Source organism: Sus scrofa, chromosome 3 (genome assembly GCF_000003025.6).
Source record: "Sus scrofa isolate TJ Tabasco breed Duroc chromosome 3, Sscrofa11.1, whole genome shotgun sequence".
NCBI lineage: Eukaryota > Metazoa > Chordata > Mammalia > Artiodactyla > Suidae > Sus > Sus scrofa.
The window spans coordinates 76,602,157-76,621,500 of NC_010445.4; the positions used below are offsets into that span (position 1 = coordinate 76,602,157).

General features: G+C 42.7%; 1 protein-coding gene across 4 annotated transcripts in view; it reads left to right on the plus strand.

Annotated features, from left to right (window-relative positions):
- Positions 1-19,344, plus strand: part of SPRED2 (sprouty related EVH1 domain containing 2) — a 122,007-nt gene that overhangs the window by 74,511 nt on the left and 28,152 nt on the right. For 3 of the 4 annotated variants that reach the window (XM_021087442.1, XM_021087443.1, XM_021087444.1), the window contains one exon: positions 13,710-13,887. In XM_021087442.1, coding sequence (XP_020943101.1) covers positions 13,710-13,887 — 178 coding nt within the window. Of the gene's footprint in view, positions 1-12,746; positions 13,178-13,709; positions 13,888-19,344 lie in introns of those variants that run through there. The other variant, XM_021087445.1, reaches the window with a different exon arrangement.

Consider the following 19,344-nt stretch of genomic DNA (forward strand, 5'->3'; position numbering starts at 1 on the left):
GGCAACACTGGATCCTTAACCTGCTGAGCGAGGCCAGGAATCGAACCTGCAATCTCATGGTTCCTAGTTGGATTCATTTCCGCTGCGCCAGGACAGGAACTCCTCTGGGGGCTAAATTATTACCTCTTTTGTTTGAAAACAGGTCTTACTAAGGACTGACTTTTAAAGGATTTTGTGGGTTTAGAATTTGGTATTACCCTTTTGACCATGGTTTGCTTTGGAGTGGAGGGTGGCAGATGGCAGTTAAAAACTGGGAAATGCGTCCTGGATGATGTAAGAAGTAACCAGAATTTTCAGTTCCATTATCAGCATTTTCTTGATTTAGTGTAGATCACCATTTAAAATAGAGCACTGTAAATTTTCTCTCTTTCTCCTCAAGAGTCTTCAGGTGTTCAGAAAAGTTGAAAGATGTGTACAGGCAACACCCACCAGTTCCAGTCTACAGCTAACATTTCACTCTTACATCTTTATCACCCCCGTGATCTATCCATCCAGCCATCCCTCAGTCCATCCAAGATGCCATTTTTTGTTTTGTTTTGTTTTTTGGGTTTTTTTGGTTTTTGTTGTTGTTGTTTCACTTTTTAGGGCAGCACTTGGAAGTTACCAGGCTAGGGGCGAATTGGAGTTGTAGCTTCCAGCCACAGCAACACAGGATCCGAGCCACATCTGTGACCTTACACCACAACTTGTGGCAACGCTGGATCCTTAACCCACTGAGCAAGGCCAGGGGTCAAACCCATGTCCTCATGGATACAGGTCAGGTTCATTACCACAGAGCCACAGTGGGAACTCCAGCCATCTTAATTTTTTATGCATTTCAAAGTAAGTTGCAGAGTATTTGATAATTCAAATGTCTTTTAAGCCCTTGACTTGGGGGGAGGGGTGCATAGGAATTCATGATTTTCTGCAGCCTGCCAATAAAATACTTTTGTCCAAAAAAAAAAATGAAGTAAGTAAGTTACAGATACCATGTACTTCTCCCTGACCAGTTCAGCATGTGATCTTTAAACACTGTCTTCCTTTTGGATTTCTCTAATTCAGTGAGAAAAAAAGTAAAGATTTCTGAGAAAGTCAGGTGCTTAAGTTCAAGGGCTGCAATTTAAAGACCTGAATTGTAGATTATTAACCTTAAAAACTCCCTTTGCCTTTTGTTTTTTTAAAGTACCAATTTTTCTATTCCATGTGTACTTTAATGTGGTGAGAGTTAATTTTGTTTAGTAATCTAACATTTCCATTAGCTGGCCTTTGGGGGTTTAAATGTGGATCATAAATACCATTTTTGGAAGGGTGTGTAAAACAGAGGGAAAGTCAAAGAAAATTACTGCTTTTGGAGTAAAAAGTAGGAGAAGAAAGGGTTCCTCAGCGGTGGGTTGTTTTGCTTGTTTCAAGTTGGCAATCCTTTGATCTTGATTAATTATGAACTCCACTGAACTCCAGGCTCAGCAAAGCAGCAGATAATAAAAGCCGCATCATAAACCTGGATTCAGACTTTGGCCTCTCGCCTGCCATGGCTCTCTCATCCCACTTCATACTGAGTGATCACCCAGGAACTCACCCTTGAGGACAGACCATTTCAGTCTTTGAGAAGTAGTAGACTCACTCTAGTTTGGTTTGAATAAAATAAACGTCATTTTTTAAAGTGGTCTCTTCATGTCAGAGTTCGTGTTTTGGTGATTTTTGAGAATAACTCAGAAATCTCCATCGATGCCTTGAATGGTAATGAACTAGGTGATAAACGCTGCCTGTAACTTCTTAAAATGTTTTTTAGGTGATCTTAAAAAACATTAACCGCATTAACCATGTTAGAGAATCTATGCATAAAGCTATGAGAGAATTAACGCTAAAATGAAATATACATTTACGTGTAGGTATTTAGCTTGTTATTTCAGTAACTGTCTATAGCAGATAGGGTTCCTGGATATACAGGTAAAAGGAACACGGGATGGAGGCAGGATGGGGGCACGTCCTGTTGTGTCTGGCAGCCTTGCCTAATGTAGGAGATTTGCCTTGAAAGGCTGAGTCTAAATTGGAATTATTCCCCTTATGCTAATATAAACCTTACCTGTGACAGTTTGGAGAATCATTGGATGTTAAGCTTATTTTATTTTATTTTATTTTTAGTGGAAAGAACATGAGAGGTTTTTTTTTTTCATTTTTTTTATTACTCAAATGAATTTATCACATCTGTAGTTGTATAATGATCATAACAATCTAATTTCACAGGATTTCCATCCCACAGCCCAGGCATATCGCCCCACCCCCCAAACTGTCTCCTCTGGAGACCATAAGTTTTTCAATGTCTGTGAGTCAGCATCTGTTCTGCAAAGAAGTTTCGTCTGTCCTTTTTTCAGATTCCACATGTCAGTGAAAGCATTTGATGTTGGTGTCTCATTGTATGGCTGACTTCACTGAGCATGAGTTTCTAGGTCCATCCATGTTGCAAATCTTTTCCAAAAAAAATGTTTCGTTTTGTTGAATTCCATGGAATTGTTGATTGTTTTTTAAAAAAAGCTTAATTATATTTATTTCCAAATCTAAGGGTTTTTGTTGGTGGTGTAGGGTAGTATGAGATAACTTCTTGGAGCCAGTGTTTTAAAACTCAAAGATAATTTAAAATGCCTCCAGAGCCTGATAGTAAGCTAATGACCTCCATACAGACCCTTGAAAGATGAGGGTACAGAGGTCCCAAGTGGTCCACCAGGACACCCACCTAGCACTTAAGAGGCACATATGCCCAGGAATCTCCAGTTCCCTGGACCCCCAGGGTGGGGAAATTAGGATTTCTGCTATTAGTAGAGATTAGAGCAAATAGTTTTCAAATTTCTTGGAAAAAATGACAACTTTCCTTCTTTATTTTTTAAATTTTTTTATTAAAGTGTAGTTGATTTACTATGTTGTGTCAATTTCTGCTGTACAGCAAAGTGACCCAGTCATTCATATATATATGTTTTTTTTTTCATATTATCTTCCATCATGTTCTGTCACAAGAGATTGGATATAGTTCCCTGTGCTGTATTAGCAGGACCTCGTTGCTTATCCATTCTAAATGTAATAGTTTGCATCTACTAACCCCAAACTCCCAGTCCATCCCACTCCCTCCCCCTCTGCAAGCACAAGTCTGCTGTCCATGTCCCTTATGTGTCTCCGTTCTGTGGATGGGTTCATCTGTGCCACGTAAGTGATACCATAAGGCATGACTGCTTTCCTTCTGATGGTGCATTTCCCACAATAAACCGGTGCTGCCCCACACCTGTCCTGCCCCATCTCTCCAGGCTTGACCTCAGCCTGGCCTTTCTTCTCCTCGCTGAGTGCATTACTCACCTTGGGAGGTGCTCACTCAGGAAAGTTATATTGACACAGGGAGAGCTGCCAAAGAGCCATTTAAGAAATCTGTCTTAGGCACATCTGTAAAATTGCCTTTCGGGTGCTAAGATTTACTTCAGCAAACAATTCATTGCCCAGGTTTAAAACTGCCCAGTGTTAGGGTTTTAGGCGGTACATTAGCATAACAGCCCTCATGCCTTTATCTTTATTGGGTCCCAGGTATAAGTGATCCGTCATTGTGGATGTTATATACTTAGTGTTCTGGTGGTTTCTGAATTTAAGTTCTGAATTTAAATGAAGATAGGGAAAGTTTTGGGTTAAAGTGGGAGGGAAAAAAAACTATAGCTCCATCCTTAAGACACTGGATATATTCAATACATAAAATCAAAAAGTTTTAGTAAGGAGATTTTTTCAAAAGGGAAAAAAATGGAGAGCAATGTAAGTGAGTGAATCTAGCTGAATCACACCTTTATACTGGTTCAAACTACAAGGCAATAAAAGCTTAGAGGATAAATTTAAAAATGTATTTTAAAGACAGCACGGTGGAGTGATTTTAGTATAACTTTGTAAACCTTGCTGAGAAGGAAGCCCCCAAGCTAGTGTTGAATAAGGTAACCTCCAGCGCCCCTGGGTGCTGCGCTGAGTATCACCACCTCCATCCAGTGTGTGAAGGTTTGCCCTTGGAATTGGGTTGTCACTGAGGTGTAGGTGCGGGCGCCACCAGAAGCTCTGACTTGCCTCAGCCAGCTGTAGATTTTTCTAGCTCACCAGGTCTGTCAGAGAGTGCTCCCTGGTCAGTGTTCCCAGGCTGCGGGGATGTCAAAGGATCCCTAATTTCCCTCCCCGGTATTTCTTCAACTAGCTCCTCACAGGCCTCTTAAGCCTCTGTCAAGCTTACATGTTTAACCTGATCTTTGTTCCTTTTTGTCTTGGCTTCATGGACTTTCTTGGCCCTGCTGGGTCACAGGACACATGAACAGCAGGTGCCACATGGGCCAGCTGGCAGCGTGTCCATTGTCTACGTGGTGTGTTTCAGCCCCACGTGCCAGAATGGTCAGTGCTCGTGCCAGTCTGGCTCTTGTGGCCAGAAAATGTACGGTGGCCCTTGAAGATTGGAAGGGCATCTCCTTTTTTGTTGTTGTTTTTGTTGTTTTTAACCTCAATGAGATTGATTATATTTATTGTTATGCTATCACAAACCCAATTTTACAACGTTTCCATTCCAAACTCCCAGCCCTGGAAGGGCATCTCCTTACAGCAAACTGTAATGTAAAGGAAGATATTATTATAGATATTAATTATGGTTAAACAAGGTACGGGCATTTATTTTGAATCATAGAAACACTAGGTTATAAAAATAGGAGTTCATAATAGTTATTTTAAAGGAGTGTTTTTGAATCAAAATTTCAGTGGGAATTAAGTACTGGAAGCCCAGGAGTTCCCATCATGGCCTGGCAGGTTATGAACCCAACCAGTATCCATGAGGATATGGATTTGATCCCAGACCTCGCTCAGTGGGTTAAGGATCTGGTGTTGCTGTGAGCTGTGGTGTAGGTTGCAGATGTGGCTCAGAGCCCAAGTTGCTGTGGCTGTGGTATAGGCTGGCAGCTGCAGCTCCAATTCAACCCACAGCCTGGGAACTTCCACATACCATGGATATGGCCCTAAAAAAACCAAAAAAAAGTACTAGAGGCCCATGTCTAATAAATTTCAACTTGCTAGGATTGGCTCTAAAGAATGATTTATACATTATTAAATGTAATAGTCATTCCTATTTTAAATATCAGTTGTGCTGGCAGTGTAGTTCATAGTAATAAGGAAAATGACCCCTTGTAATCTGTGCACAAGAAAATAGTGTGTGGGTGAGTAGGTCTATTTGTATGCTTCAGGGTAGCCAGGGAGCCTGAGCCACAGAGATGCTGGGCTTCGGTGGGGCATGCGAGGATGAGAATGGGGCCACCCCATACCTCTTCCTTGGGGTTGGAATGGAACTCAGACAAGGAGGGCTCTGGTGACCTTGCAGGACAGCAGAACTTACTGGCTATGACGAAAAGTTAAAATGAGGATTCCTAACACATTGTCCAGTTATTTTCACTCCCAGATCCTAAGCCCAGCCCATGGTAAAGGAGGAAAACCTATTCACACCCATAATAGAAGCAGGAACCCCTGGCTTTCGGCCTGATTAGTTCCTGGATGAAGGTTCCGTCCCCAGGCATGGCGCGGCAAGCACTCATTCTCACCACCACCTTCCACTACCACGTTATATATTGGGGTTCCCTTCCTGGAAATTCATTACATACCATTTTTTAAATACCCAAATTGGTTGCAAAGATAGAAAAGCTGTAATCCTCTGGGGCGGAAGACTGTATGGGCAGGAGGAGCTGCAGCATCTCAGAAAGGCAGAGACACAGTGAAGATTGGAGGAGAAGCCTGGGTAAATCTGGGCACTGGCAGAGGGCCTTGGCTCCATGCATTCAAAATTATGGTGTTGGTACCTGTTCAAGTACATGGATTCTCCTCCTGGCAGATGCTGGGGTAGGGTCGTTTCCAAGACGACTCTCCATCAAGTGTACTTCATCACTCGTTTCATGGATGTTAAATAACTGTGGAGAAGCCTTTTTCTTACGTGACCATAGCCCACTTTTTAGCTCCCCCAAGTCTGATATTACGCAAACCAATTCTCTTTATCAAGCAAACACTTAACGTGTAGAAAATTTCTTCTTTGCTTTGTAGTGCCTGTTCATCAGTGTTTGAGAGGGGAGATGGTGTCTTCACCAGCATAGGCTACTGTGCGGTCTCCCTTTCTAGCTGGCTTTTCTTGTCACTGTCGCTTGTAGTGGCTTAATCCTTGACCAACAACACACATTTTGGTCAACAGTAAGCATGCAGAGCAAGTGTCTACCTTGAGGGACATGTATAGAGCTGAAGACCACATTACTACCATGCATAAAGCTACATATGCGCAGTTTTCCTTGCTTATGAAATTTGGATTATATAAATTCTTAAAACCAGGGCAGTCCCCTTTCGAAAGGCTCTTAAGGAAGCTCCCTTGCAGGACAGCAGGTTAAGGATCCAGAATTGCTGCGGGTGTGGTACAGGTTGCAACTGCAGTGCAGGTTTAGTCCCTGGTCCGGGAACTTCCACATGCTGCAAGTTTGGCCCCCCCAAAAAATAATAATAGTAAATAAAAATTTTTTTAAATTCTTTAAATAGTTGATACTTAATAGAACTCAAGAACCCATCAGCCATTTAAATAGAATATGACTAATATCTTTGGCTTCTCAACCCTTTGATTCTGCTGAAATATTTTGTGTTTTTTGTTTTCTTTTTTTTTTTCCCCCTTTTTGGCTGCCCTGGGTCATATGGAGTTCCCAAGCCAGGGATCAGATCTGAGCTGCAGTTGCAACCTACTGCATCCTTAACCCACTGTGCCCCTCCAGGCATCAAACCTGTGTCCCAGCACTCCAGAGATACCACCAATCTGATTGTACACAGTGGGAACTCCTGGATTCTTTTTAAAATATGACAAGACACATATATTTCACTCATATATTTTATTCATATGTGTAATACTTTACATATTTGTGTGCATGATTCAATGTAATCAAAGACCTTTTCTAAGTCTTAGGCACCAGGAAGATTTGGGGAGGCCAGGGGTGTGATTACAGTGAGGGGTGGCCCTGACTCCCCTGGAGGGCATAGTGTTATATTTGGCTCAGCTGATGGCTCGGGGTTGTGCTGGGGCCAAGAGGGAGGCTGAGAGGCTGAGATCTTGGCTAATCCCTCTCAAGGTCTGGTGCAGTAGAGAAGGCTGAAAAGTGGGGCTGGGAGGAAGTGAGTGGCATGTTTAGCGTAATGCAGAGATAAAGGAGCCGTGTGATCAGATAAGGGGGATAAGTATTTATGGGGGATGTAAAAGTTCCAGGCTCCAAAATCCAAGGAGGAGAGGCAGGAACAGAGGCAGTTCCCAGATGGCAGATGAACTGATCCTTTACAGGTGCCTGAAATGTAGGCTCAAACCTGTTCTTTATAAATCTGCCTTGCGTGAATAAGCTGGAGGTCCATTTGGGATTTTCTCCTGTTGTCGAGGGCCTTGACAGCCTTCCTGTGCCTCTGCTTTCTGACAGCTGAAGAAGGTGGGCAGGCAGGAACCCAGTCCTCAGTGGCCAGGGAGGCTGGTCTTTAAAGACCTGTTCTTGTAATTAAAGTCAGCCTTTGAACAGAAATAATTGCAATGACTATAATTTACCAAACTTCTCTGTATCAGGCACTTGACCTCTGTCACTGCGTTTAACTCTCAGGACAGCCCAGCACGGCATATCCTCTCTTGGCTTTTTGCAAATGAGGAAACTGAAGCTCAAAAAGAGGCTTCTGCAGCTACTAAGAAGGTCAAGGCAGTGCCAACCTGTCGGGCTCTGAATATTATTTCCAGGGACACTGCTGTGTCTCACCATTTCCTACTGCTCTTTTGTTTACCTCCGTAACGTGGTCCAGGCAGATCCTGCTTTGAATCTGGGGAGAACTTAGGACATAAAGGCCTGAGATCTAAAACCACTTGTGCCATCTTGGAGTCAGCACCCCATCCCCCGCTAAAAAGAATCTGTCTTTGAAATCATTCTTTCTTCCCTTCCCCATCCTGCCATGGGATGTCACCTACCTCTATTGCATGCTGAGTGATCATAGGGCAGCAAGTCCTCTTTTTACAAATCCATGTGTGTGGAGTGCAAAGCTTTTTCCTTAAAGGAACCACATTTGGGCAAATCCCCAGCCCGATTCAGAAAAGCTGGTTTTATTCAAAGTGCACTTAAAGAATATGTTGGCATTTGGGTGATGGTCAAACACCACATAATGACATTGATTCTTAGGGTCAGTTGTTGTTGTTGTTTGTTTGTTTGTTTGCTCTTTTGGCTGCCCCTCGGCATATGGAGTTCCTGGGCCAGGGATCAAATCCAAGCCACAGTTGTGACCTAAGCTGCAGCTGCGGCAGCTCTGGATCCTTAACCACTGTGCCGGGCAGGGGATTGAACCTGTGTCCCAGCACTCCCAAGGCGCTGTCAATCCCATTGTGCCACAGCAGGAACTCCTTAGGGTCAGTTTTAACTTAAATTCAGACACCAGGGCTCCATTCATTTGGTGTTTGGACCCACGCCTGGGACTTCACCAGGTCCTAATCAGTTACACTGGTTTAACAGTTGAAACTTTCAGAAGCATGAGGTTGTTGTTTTTTTTGACAAGGAATGTTTTTGGACCATTTTTCTAAAGCACACCCGTAGCATTTTCCTTGTGCAAATGAAGAGACTAATCCGCTCTTGCCTGTCCTGCTCCATCACCCCCCAAAGCAAACCCTACATCTGGTTTAAACATGTTGTTTAATTCTTTCCAGAAAGAGGGAGGGAAGGTGGGAAGGGAGTTTTCCTTCTTTATACCTTTTTGGTGGTGGAGTTCATTGTCCTTTCTGTTCTGGGCGGGGTGAGTGCCTGAGTAACGTAAATACACCACGGATAGGAAGCAGTTGGCGTGCGGCCATGCAGCTGGATTATCCAGACATCCCTCGTAGCTTTTAGTGCAACACTTTATCCCCCTGCCCTGTTTTAAATAGCTGGTTGCCTCCGTTAATGCTGGCTGTTGGGGTTGTTGGCAGAGGAGATGGGGGGGCTTCTCCCCCCACCACCACCCCTCCCAACACACAGCCCATTACAGAGAAGTCTGTGCCCTCAGGAAGAGCTGATGAGGAATCAGGTCAGGAAAGAGGATGCTGCAGACCATAAGCAAAGGGCAAAATTAACAGCCCCTGAAGTCTGGAAGCCGGGGTGAGTTTTTTTTTGAGGTTTTTTTTTTTTTGAGTCTCTAATAAATGCATGCTTTTTGGAAATAGGTCTATGGCACTAACATAAGTAATGCAAACTTCCATTTTTCATGTTTACTTAATCCCTTCCAAAGACGGGAGAAAAGCACACAGCTGCAACAACAAAAAAAAGTAAAAGCATGTTTTAGCAAGAGGTATGTAGGGTTTCAATTATTCACCTTGGCCATTTCCTGTTGGGATGAACACATAGTACATTCACAGAAGATTTGAAAAAGCTGCGTTTCTTTCTTCTTCTTCTTCTTCTTCTTCTTCTTTTTTTTTTTTTTTTTTTTTTTTGGTCTGTTTAGGGCTGCAGCTTTGGCATATGGAGGTTCCCAAGCTAGGGGTCCAATCGGAGCTGTTGCTGCCGGCCTGTACCACAGCCACAGCAACATGGGATCGGAGCCACGTCTGCAACCTACACCACAGCTCACAGCAACGCTGGATCCTTAACCCACTGAGCAAGGCCAGGGATTGAACCCACGTCCTCATGGATGCTAGTTGAGTTTGTTAACCTCTGCGCCACAACAGGAACTCCCAAAGCTGCGTTTCATACTGGAGATTTATACATCCTAGGAAACCTTAGTTTTTCTAGAATAAATGGGGAATGGAGGGGAGTAGAGTCACAAATTGTATGTAACTAAACAAATATCATAAAATGGTCTGAATCTCTCTGATCTAAAGGAATATGCATGTTGAATCTTGAGATGAATGGATTAATGATAGAAATCATGTGATTTTCAAAATTCAGTTTTCCTGTCAATGACAAGGAAATCTTTACCCTATTCCACTTAAGCTATTGTGGCTTGTAAGTAAATGATTATTGAACACTATATTTTCTCAGATTGTATTAGCTACAAATAATTTTTTAAGCCTGTTTATAAGTATTGTCTATTTAACCCATTAATTCCATGATCTACTACCTATAAGACAGCACCCTAGGTTCTAAGGATATGGCAGTAAACAAAAAGGGCAAAGTCCCTGCTCTAGTGGAGTTCCCATTCTAGTTGGGAAAAGTGGGCAAATAAGGCAGATGCTGATGTAGTAGCATTTAGAGAGACAAGGCACAGTGAGAAGATTTAAGAGGAATAAGGGGCGCCACTTTATTATATAAAGTGGACAGAGAAATCTTCTCTGGTGAAATAACCTTGGACAGAGACCTGAATGAAATAAGGAGCCTAGTTGGTGTGTGGAGAGAAGAATGGGGGGTGGGGTTTGAAGGGAAGGAAATAGCAAGTGCAAAGGCCCTGTGGCAGGAGTGTGCTTAATGTGGAGGACCATCGAGGACAGTGGGAGTGAAGGAGAATGAGCAAGGAGGAGAGCAGTAAGAAAAGCACAGATTTACTTTCATTCATAGTAATGTAAGAAGCTATTGGAGGGTTTGAGCAGAAGGCCTTTTGGGGGGGGGGAACCACACCCACAGCAATTGGAAGTTCCCAGGCTAGGGGTCAAATTGGGAGCTCCAGCTGCCGGCCTATACCACAGCCACAGCAACGCAGGATCCGAGCTGCGTCTTCGACTTGTACCACAGCTCACAGCAACGCTGGATCCTTAACCCACTGAGGAGGCCAGGGATCAAACCTGAATCCTCATGGATACTAATTGGATTCTTCTCCACAGCACCATAACAGGAACTCCCTGAGTAGAAGGTTTTAATCTGCTTAATGTGACTTACCTTTCAATTTCCTTAGGAAGTTGGACAAGTGTGAAAGTAAGGAGGCCAGTTTGGGTCTGTTATAGTCATCTGAGAAGTGTTCTGGGTAATTTCAAAGGAAGAGCCAGTAGGATCCACAGGTGGGGGGAATCACGAGTTCAGTTTTTTACACATATTGGTTGAGGTGCCTACAAGATGCCAAAGCAGAGAAATCACATAGGCAGTTGGTTTCACTAATCTGAAGCTTAGGGAAGAGATCTGGATGTGGAAATGTGAGTTGGGGCACTGTTCACACAAAGGCAATATTTAAGTGCAGTTGTTGGCTTGATTCATGGATGGTTTGGCCACAGTTAAAGGAGAGGAGGCAGCAAATGCTGGTAGTGACTAGTAGGCATGCTGGTGGGTGCCAGGGCTAGGTCTCTTGGGATGGTGTCTATTTTCTCAGTGAAATTAAAGTAAGTGCATCCATCATCTGAGAAGGAGGGGGCAGGAGGACATACGAAACCATCTTCTTAGGGACATGTCCAGGAAATGTAGCAGGATGCTGGCTGGACCCACTTGAGTTTAGTGGTTAGGACTTCACACTAGACCTACGAGCACAGTAAATTGGGGTTTTTCCCTCTAACCGTGTACAGCAGCCTGATTGAGGACATGGAGTTAAGTGGATGGAGGACTACACCAGGGTTTGAAGTTTTGCCAGGGAACTAAAATGAAGAAAGAGGGCAAACAAGTTAAGGTTTTGTGCAAGAGTATCATGACGGACCATGGAACTTAAGTTGGGTAGAGAATCAAGTGAGAACATGAGGGTGTGGGGAACAGGGAACAATAGATTGTTGGCTCCGGTGGGGTGAAGAATTGTTGGAATCTAGGAGTTCCCTTGTGGCCCAGCAGGTTAAGGACCCAGCATTGTTACTGCAGCAGCTTGGGTCACTGCTGTGGCATGGATTCGATCTCTAGCCCAGGAACTTCCACATTCCACAGGCACAGCCAAAAAAAAAAAAAAAAAAAAAAAAAAAAAAGAATTATTGGAATCTAGAGAAGGTAAGCTGCACTGTAGGGAGGTATGGCTGGAGAACAGGATGCTCCAAACTGACAAGGTCAAGAGCGTAACTTAGACATGCGTGCCTGAGGCTGAGTGTAAGACCAGGGCATTGGAGGAAAAGAGTTCCAGAAACTGAGAGGTCAGAGACTTGGAGGAATCCTCTGTGTGAACAATGAAATTACAAAGAATCATGCCAGGGATCATGGCAAAGAGATAGAGGGACAATGAGCCCACCAGCTAACCTCTTCAAGGTATGAAAGATGTGACCCAGAAATCTGCGGAAGATTGAAGAAGGGCAGTGGGGGCAATGTCAGACTTAGGGGCTTTGGAGGAACTGGAGAGGGGGCCGTTTGTCAGCCATGGAGGTGAATACCCTCCCCAGCATCTCTTGGCTCAGCTGGAAGAATGCTGGAGAGAGAAGGCGGCCTTGTGAGTGAGCCACGTGCCTCAACCCAAGGGCATTTTCTTGTAGGTTAAGAAAGAGAAAGGAACTTCCTTGAGGTACCAGGAGTTGTCAGTTTCATAGAGGCCGGAAGGAGAATGAAAGAGAATGCTGGTTGCCCGAGGCTGGGGAGAGGGGAGAATGGGAGTTAGTGTCAGAGTTTCAGTTTGCGAAGGTGAAAAAAGTTCTGGGAATAGATGGTTGGCATTCTGGTGATGGTTGCCAAACGATGTGAATGTGCTTAATGCCATGAAATGGTCCTGCTTAAAATGGCTAACGTGGTGAATGTTCCGTTGTGTGTATTTCACTGCAGTTAAAAACAGGTGTGAAAGGAAGGGCTGAGGAAGTAAGGGGATCGTTGACCCTTGAGTCCCAGGGGCACAGTGGGAGGGGAGTTGGGTCACAGTAGTGGGTGAGCTGCGGGGCAGCGGGGAATCTGGGTGGCTTTCCCTTCGGGGGTGAGAGGTGAGGGATGTGGGACAGAGGGACCATCTCAGTGGTCCCCAGGAGTTTGTAGATGGTTTGGCTAGGCTCTGAGCACCAGGCCTGAGGGATGAAAAGAGGGGGTTCTGTGTTACTCTGCATCTTTGTCTCCCTAGAATCTGGTACAGCACCTGGCGTATAGAAGATGAGAATGTATGTTTGAAGCATTAAGGAAAGGAATGCTATTCCAAGTACGAAAACAGCCAGTGAGAATTTAATGGTCTTGCCGAAAGTCCACATAAATTTCCCCAAAAGTGATGAAGAATGAAAAGAAGCTAGAGTTGGTCTCTGGAGGAGAAAGGATTTTTGGCAAAGGTGCAAAAGAACTTATTGCGAAATCAAAGTGTGGACTGGAAAAAATAACAGGAGGCTACACATGTGTAAAGGGTATTTGAATTGAAATATCTCCCCACCTGTATAAATGATCACATGGTGAATTTGTGATTTGGGAGTGGCCTACCCTCTTCTTATGCTAAATTAGAAGATCATTAGCTTTATAAAACATTAAACCTTGGTCATTCTGCATAGATGTAAGTTTTCAGGGTTGAAACCATAAAATCCTCTTAATTTGTCTTTTCTCACTTGTAGATACCAAACTATAGGTATCAGTTCTTTCATTTTATTATTAATACTTCCACCTAGAAACTGGAGAATGTTATGCTTTAAAACCTCCGCAAAGACTCTCAACTTTTTTTAATGACTGGGCCTCTTTTTTTTTGTTTTTATGTTTATATTGAGTTTAAGAGTGTTGTTTTTTACCTAATTATTGAGATGGGCAATCTTTTTAAGGTTGCTGCCAGGCTTAGATTTCCTTTTGAAGAGTCCCCAGACTGCTGGCTGTGGTCACCCTGCACTTGAAACATGTCCTCCAGCTCCAGACCATTGTCATGCCCCATTCTTCTTGTTGTTGTCGTTTTAGTGACAGCTATATTGTGCGTGTCAAGGCTGTGGTTATGACCAGAGATGACTCCAGCGGGGGATGGTTCCCACAGGAAGGAGGCGGGATCAGTCGCGTGGGGGTCTGTAAGGTCATGCACCCCGAAGGCAATGGACGAAGCGGCTTTCTCATCCATGGTGAACGGCAGAAAGACAAACTGGTAATGGCAGACGTGCTACGTGGGGGTTAAACCAGTAACAACTGATTTCTTGACATTAATGCATAGCCCTTTTCCTGTAGGTATTTTTTTCCTTCTGTCTCTGACCTCAGACACTTCCAAAAGCTTCCAAAGTTACAGCTCCCAGAGATGATGCCAGATTACAAAATATAACCCTGGCTTTCCAGTGAAGTCACTTTTTACTACACACCATATAACTCAGATGCTTAGAAGTCGTGCATGTGGCTCTCTTGTTTGCGTCTCTGATGAACTAAGCTGCCTTCCTGTTACTGTAACAAGATGTTCAAAACAAAAGTATGTTCTCTATTATGAATCACATTGTAGTGAGCTGTGAAGTCAGGATTTTTTTAAACCTAGTGTTTATCCACGGAGCATGCCATCCCGGTTTGGTTGGTGAAAAGTAGAATGCAAAGACAGAAGTGGCCTCTGACATTTTGTTACTTCGAAATACATGTTTATCTAAAAGATACTGCAGCTTCTATTTGCATAAGCTAGTGAATAAAAAAACATGTTTGGGAAAAGAAAGTCACAAAAAGCAGTGGCATTACACTTCTGTAGTAATTTTATGTACTTAAAACTATGCACTTTGCAGGGTCATTAGCTCACAAGAATGGGAGTGTTGATAGTTTATAACATACAGATTCATGGCAGAATTGGACCTTCATTTAGTTCTCTGTTAGGAAGGAATCTGTGACAGGAAGGAAAATTGAGTGTCTAAGTCTGTATTTAATTGATGACCTTGAACCTGGGGAGAGCATGCTCCTCTCTGTATTTGATCCCGGAGTGTGTCCTCCAAAGCCAAGTGTTGATTTCAAATAGGCAGGATCTCAACAGATAAAACACACAATCACCAAAGGAATATATCAGTGGTACATTTGAGACTCTTGACAACGGTATGTGTTGGGTTTTATGTGCTAGGTGTACAAATCCATCTTCTTCGGCAGTGACTTCTTAATGTTTATATAAGTTACAAAATAAATGAGACAGCAATTTCTAAATGTTATATATGGGTTAACAGAAATGGTATTTTCCCACTTGATGCATTTCTGAAAATGAAATGAATGAAACTTTTTTATTCTCTCTTGGTTTCTTTCCCTTTTTTTTGGCTGCTCCACAGCTTATGGAGTCTCCCAGGCCAGGGATCAGATCCGAGCTGCATTTGCAACCTGTGTCCCTGTGTCCCACTCCTCCATTGTGCCACAGTGGGAGCTCCAAAATGAATGAAACTTTAAAGAGAGAATATGGCTCATTTTAAGAAATGTGGCCACTCGAGAAATTCCTTACATAATAATAGATAATTAAAACATTCTTGTTTCTAAAATATTCTCAATAAACAGTGTAACCACACTAACAAGAAAAAGTAAAATAACTACCTTTTATCCAAGGTTTACCTAAGGGCTAAGTACAGTTAGCCCTCTAGTTAAGTTGTATCATCATATCCTTATAGCAGCCTGTATAGTTATAACTGAAGAAACTAAGATTTGGAAAGACTCCTTGTTCTGGGTGATCCATCTTGGGTCCAGGAACCTGTCTTCGGTGCCCTGTCACTCTGACCCCAGACTGAGCCAAAGTCACATCTGTACAACCACCTTTAGCCCTTTGATATAATTTTCCCGCTTGTGCATGTTTTTATTTTTATATGGCTATAATTGGAGTGCATAAACAGTTTTGTATCTCCTTTGTTTTGCCATAACATTCTCATAGGAAATTTTCCGTGTTGCTGGTATCAGGTTGATGTTCACTGTTTATTTGATGATCTCCTTAGTATCAAATATTAATATTAAGATTCTTTCCCATCCCTCCACCCCAATATTACCTACCCACATTTTCCACACTTTTTTTCTTTTTTCTATTTTCTTGGAATAATTTGGAGGGGTCAGATTTTTATGATTTTTTAATGCTCGCACAAAGAGCTTCTTCCAGCATAGATGAAAATTTCCTTTAATACCTTGAGGGTTAGATGTTTTCAATCTTTACCACATTTGATTGAAGTAAGAATGGTAATCTTATTGTTGGTCAATAATGAGATCAAATGTCTTTCTGTTTGTTAAACAGTCATAACTGAATTGTGTCCTTTGCGTATTTACCTGTTGGGGTCTGATTTTTCTCCGTGATACATACGCCCTCCAAACGTGATGAAGACATTCATCTTCATCTCCCACATTTGCTGCAAATATTTTTATTATCTGTTGTTTGCCTTTTTAATTGTATTTGGTATTCTTTTCCTACAAAGATTTTGATAGAAAAGGGTTTTTCTCTCTTTCCCTTTTTATTTTGACTGTGTCTGCTTTTGTGTTAACAAATTATCTTACCTGAATGGTTGTATCTTTTTAGGTCTGTTTCTTCCTGATATTTCCATGGTTTGTCATAGAATATGTCAACCTGAAATGGCCTTTAGATTGTCTAATTTAGCCCTTCATTTCATAGACACATTTATAAACTTGTATCTTACCACTGACTTGAACATAGTAATTGTAAACTTCGATGGTTTTGTTTGAGGCCCTTTGTGTAAATAAATACGCTCAGTTAAGTTCCTGCAGCAAGGTGGACGAGACTATTATCTCCGCTTTGTAGTGGGGGTATCCAGTGCTCCAAGAAGTGATCCGTTTCCTCAGTCTAGGGCACGTGGTCATTAGCAGAACCAGCCCTGAGAACTCTCTGTGAAGCCAAAACCTGGCCCCTTCATTCCCACTCTGCCTAGGAATAGGGCAATCCTGGCTGTGGTCCAGCTTCTGTTGTGTGTTGCTGTAGCACAGGGACTGTGTGCCTCATCCCCTCCCCTATTCTATTGCTCCTTCACTCTCTCCCTCTTCTTGTCCCCCTCACATTCTGTGACTCAATGTTTCTGGACTTTTATATCCACTCTAGGAGCTCAGTTATACACCCATACACCTGGCTGTGCTTCTCCATGGGAGCTCAGTCACACACCCATACACCTGCCTGTGCTTCTCCATCTTTCCATGCCTCACCTTGCCTGTTTCACGCTCTGGCAAGTTCTGGGCTCCTAACACACAGACACGAACACACCCCTTTGGCCCCCAGGCTTCCATAATGCAACACTTCTGCCCACTGGAGGGTATGAATCTGCCTGGAAGCTCTGCAAATGGGGTGGGTTGTTGAAGGCCTGCCCTACGCATGGTGCAGTGGTGAGGGGAGGCTGGAGATCATTTTTGGAATACAGCGACTGGCTGGTATCAGAGTTCCCAGTATTCCAGCTAAGACATAACGTGCTTTTGCTGCTAGAAACAGTGTGGTCAATAGCTTTTCCATGGAGTGCCGTTCCAGAATTCAGCATATTTGATTTTTGTCTTTTGAATTCTATGTTGACGCCTGTGAACTTCACTGCCATTGTTTCTTTGGGAAAAGTCTGTGTTCCAACTCTCCATTCACAAAGTTGTTATTTGGATAATTTTTTTGTAAATTGGAGACAATCGAGTCTCCCTGAGAAATTATACATAAATTAAACATTTCTGAGTTGAAGCTTATTTTCGCTGGATTAGGCGATTTTACTTCTTAAATGAATCCTGTGAGAAACCACCTTAGGAAGATGAATCACAAAATCTAAAATGTTGCTCATTCCGGTGCAGGTCTGCGAGCACTCACACATTTGGTAGGAGTTCCAGCTGGCAAAGCTCTGTGAAAGGCAATTTGGCAAGATATTAATTTTAAATGTGTATTCCTTTTTTACTTGGCAGTTGCACCTCTAAACCCTATCCTATGGAAACAGGTTTACAAAGATGTATGGAGAGTTACGGTTCACAGACATTTTTGGTCTCAGAATCCCCCAAAATGCTTTTGTCTTGTAGACTATAGCTACTAATATTTACCGTGTTAGAAATTAAAACTGAAATAATTGAAAATCATAAATGGTAGTGCTAGCATAAATGACATTCTTTATGGTAAATAACTATATAACTGTTTTCCAGGGGGGAAATGAGTAGAAGAATAGCATTATGTTGCTTTTTTTCACATCTCTTTAATATCTGACTTAATAGAAAATTGCCGGATCCTAATAGCTGCTCCTGCCTTCAGACTGTTGCAAAAGTGTGTGAAGAAAAGCCAGCCTCACAAAGATATATAGTTGGAAAATGGAGAAATATTAGCTTCTTCAGACAATTATAGATAGACTTCTTTAATGCTGCACCAAAACTGGGCTTGTGGTCATTTCTTAAATGTGGCTCTGAAACCATATCAATGACCTTTTCATACTCTGTCACATTAAAATCCACCAGTTTAGGGAGTTCCCACTGTGGCTCAGTGGGTTAGTGATCCAGCTTGTCTCTATGGCGTTGCGGGTTCCATCCGTGGCCCAGTGCAGTGAGTTAAGGATCCCCAAAGCAGTGGTGTAGGTCACAGATGTGGCTTGGATTCCATCCCTGGTCTGGGAACTTCCATATGCTGTGGATGCAGCAGGAAAAGGGGGGAGGGGCCGTGGAGGATGTCTGCTTGCTTTTCTTTCTCTTTGCGTGGATTTTTTTTTTTTTTTTTTGATTCCTGATTTTGTAAAATCATGCATGTTAGTCACTTGGAAAATAATGGTTTACAGGGTTAAACAGATCTTCCAAATATTGATACGTTTAATTCTATAGTATCAAAAAACCACATTTCCGGAGTTCCCATCATGGCACAGTGGAAACGAATTCAACTAGGAACCATGAGGTTGAGGGTTCGATCCCTGGCCTCATTCAGTGGGTTGAGGATCCAGTGTTGCTGTGAGGTGTGGTATTGATCTCAGATGTAGCTCGGATCTGGCGTTGCTGTGGCTGTGGTGTAGGCCAGCGGCAACAGCTCCAATTAGACCCCTAGCCTGGGAACTTCCATATGCCGTGGGTGTGGCCCTAAAAAGAGAAAAAGGACCAAAAAAACCAAAACCAAACAAAAAACCCACATTTCCTAATATCACCACTGATCTCATTAGAAAAGTCTTCAAGTATTGGGAAGCTGTCCAAAATTCTAACTTTCACTTGAAAGTTCAAATTTTATTATTGGCCACAAATATCTCCTTGTTTTCCTTGAGGTGACAGGCTCACTGTGTTCATTTTCAGGAAAATGTCTGCCACGTACCCAAGTCTGAATAACCGCAGTTTCATCTGTTAGTTATTCTTTCAAGTAAACCTAGTGATCCATGAGGAAAGCAATTAGCGCAACTGCAGCAATTGGACAAGTGTTTCCTTGAGACAATTGTCATTCTTCCCTAAGTGGCAGAAGTAGAAAGGCTGTGAGGATACTCTTCCTTTTTTCCAACCCTGCATTCATGCAAAGCCAGAGGTTCTTCCATACTTCAGCCAAAGCTACATATTAATAGCAGGTCAAATGCAGAGGCAGACATGAGAATCCAGTTATGTGTACTTCCCATTTCATCACACAGAATAAAAGATGTGTATTCAGGGGCCATGATTTAATCATTTTAACTGCTTCATCAAGGACAGTCTTAACATT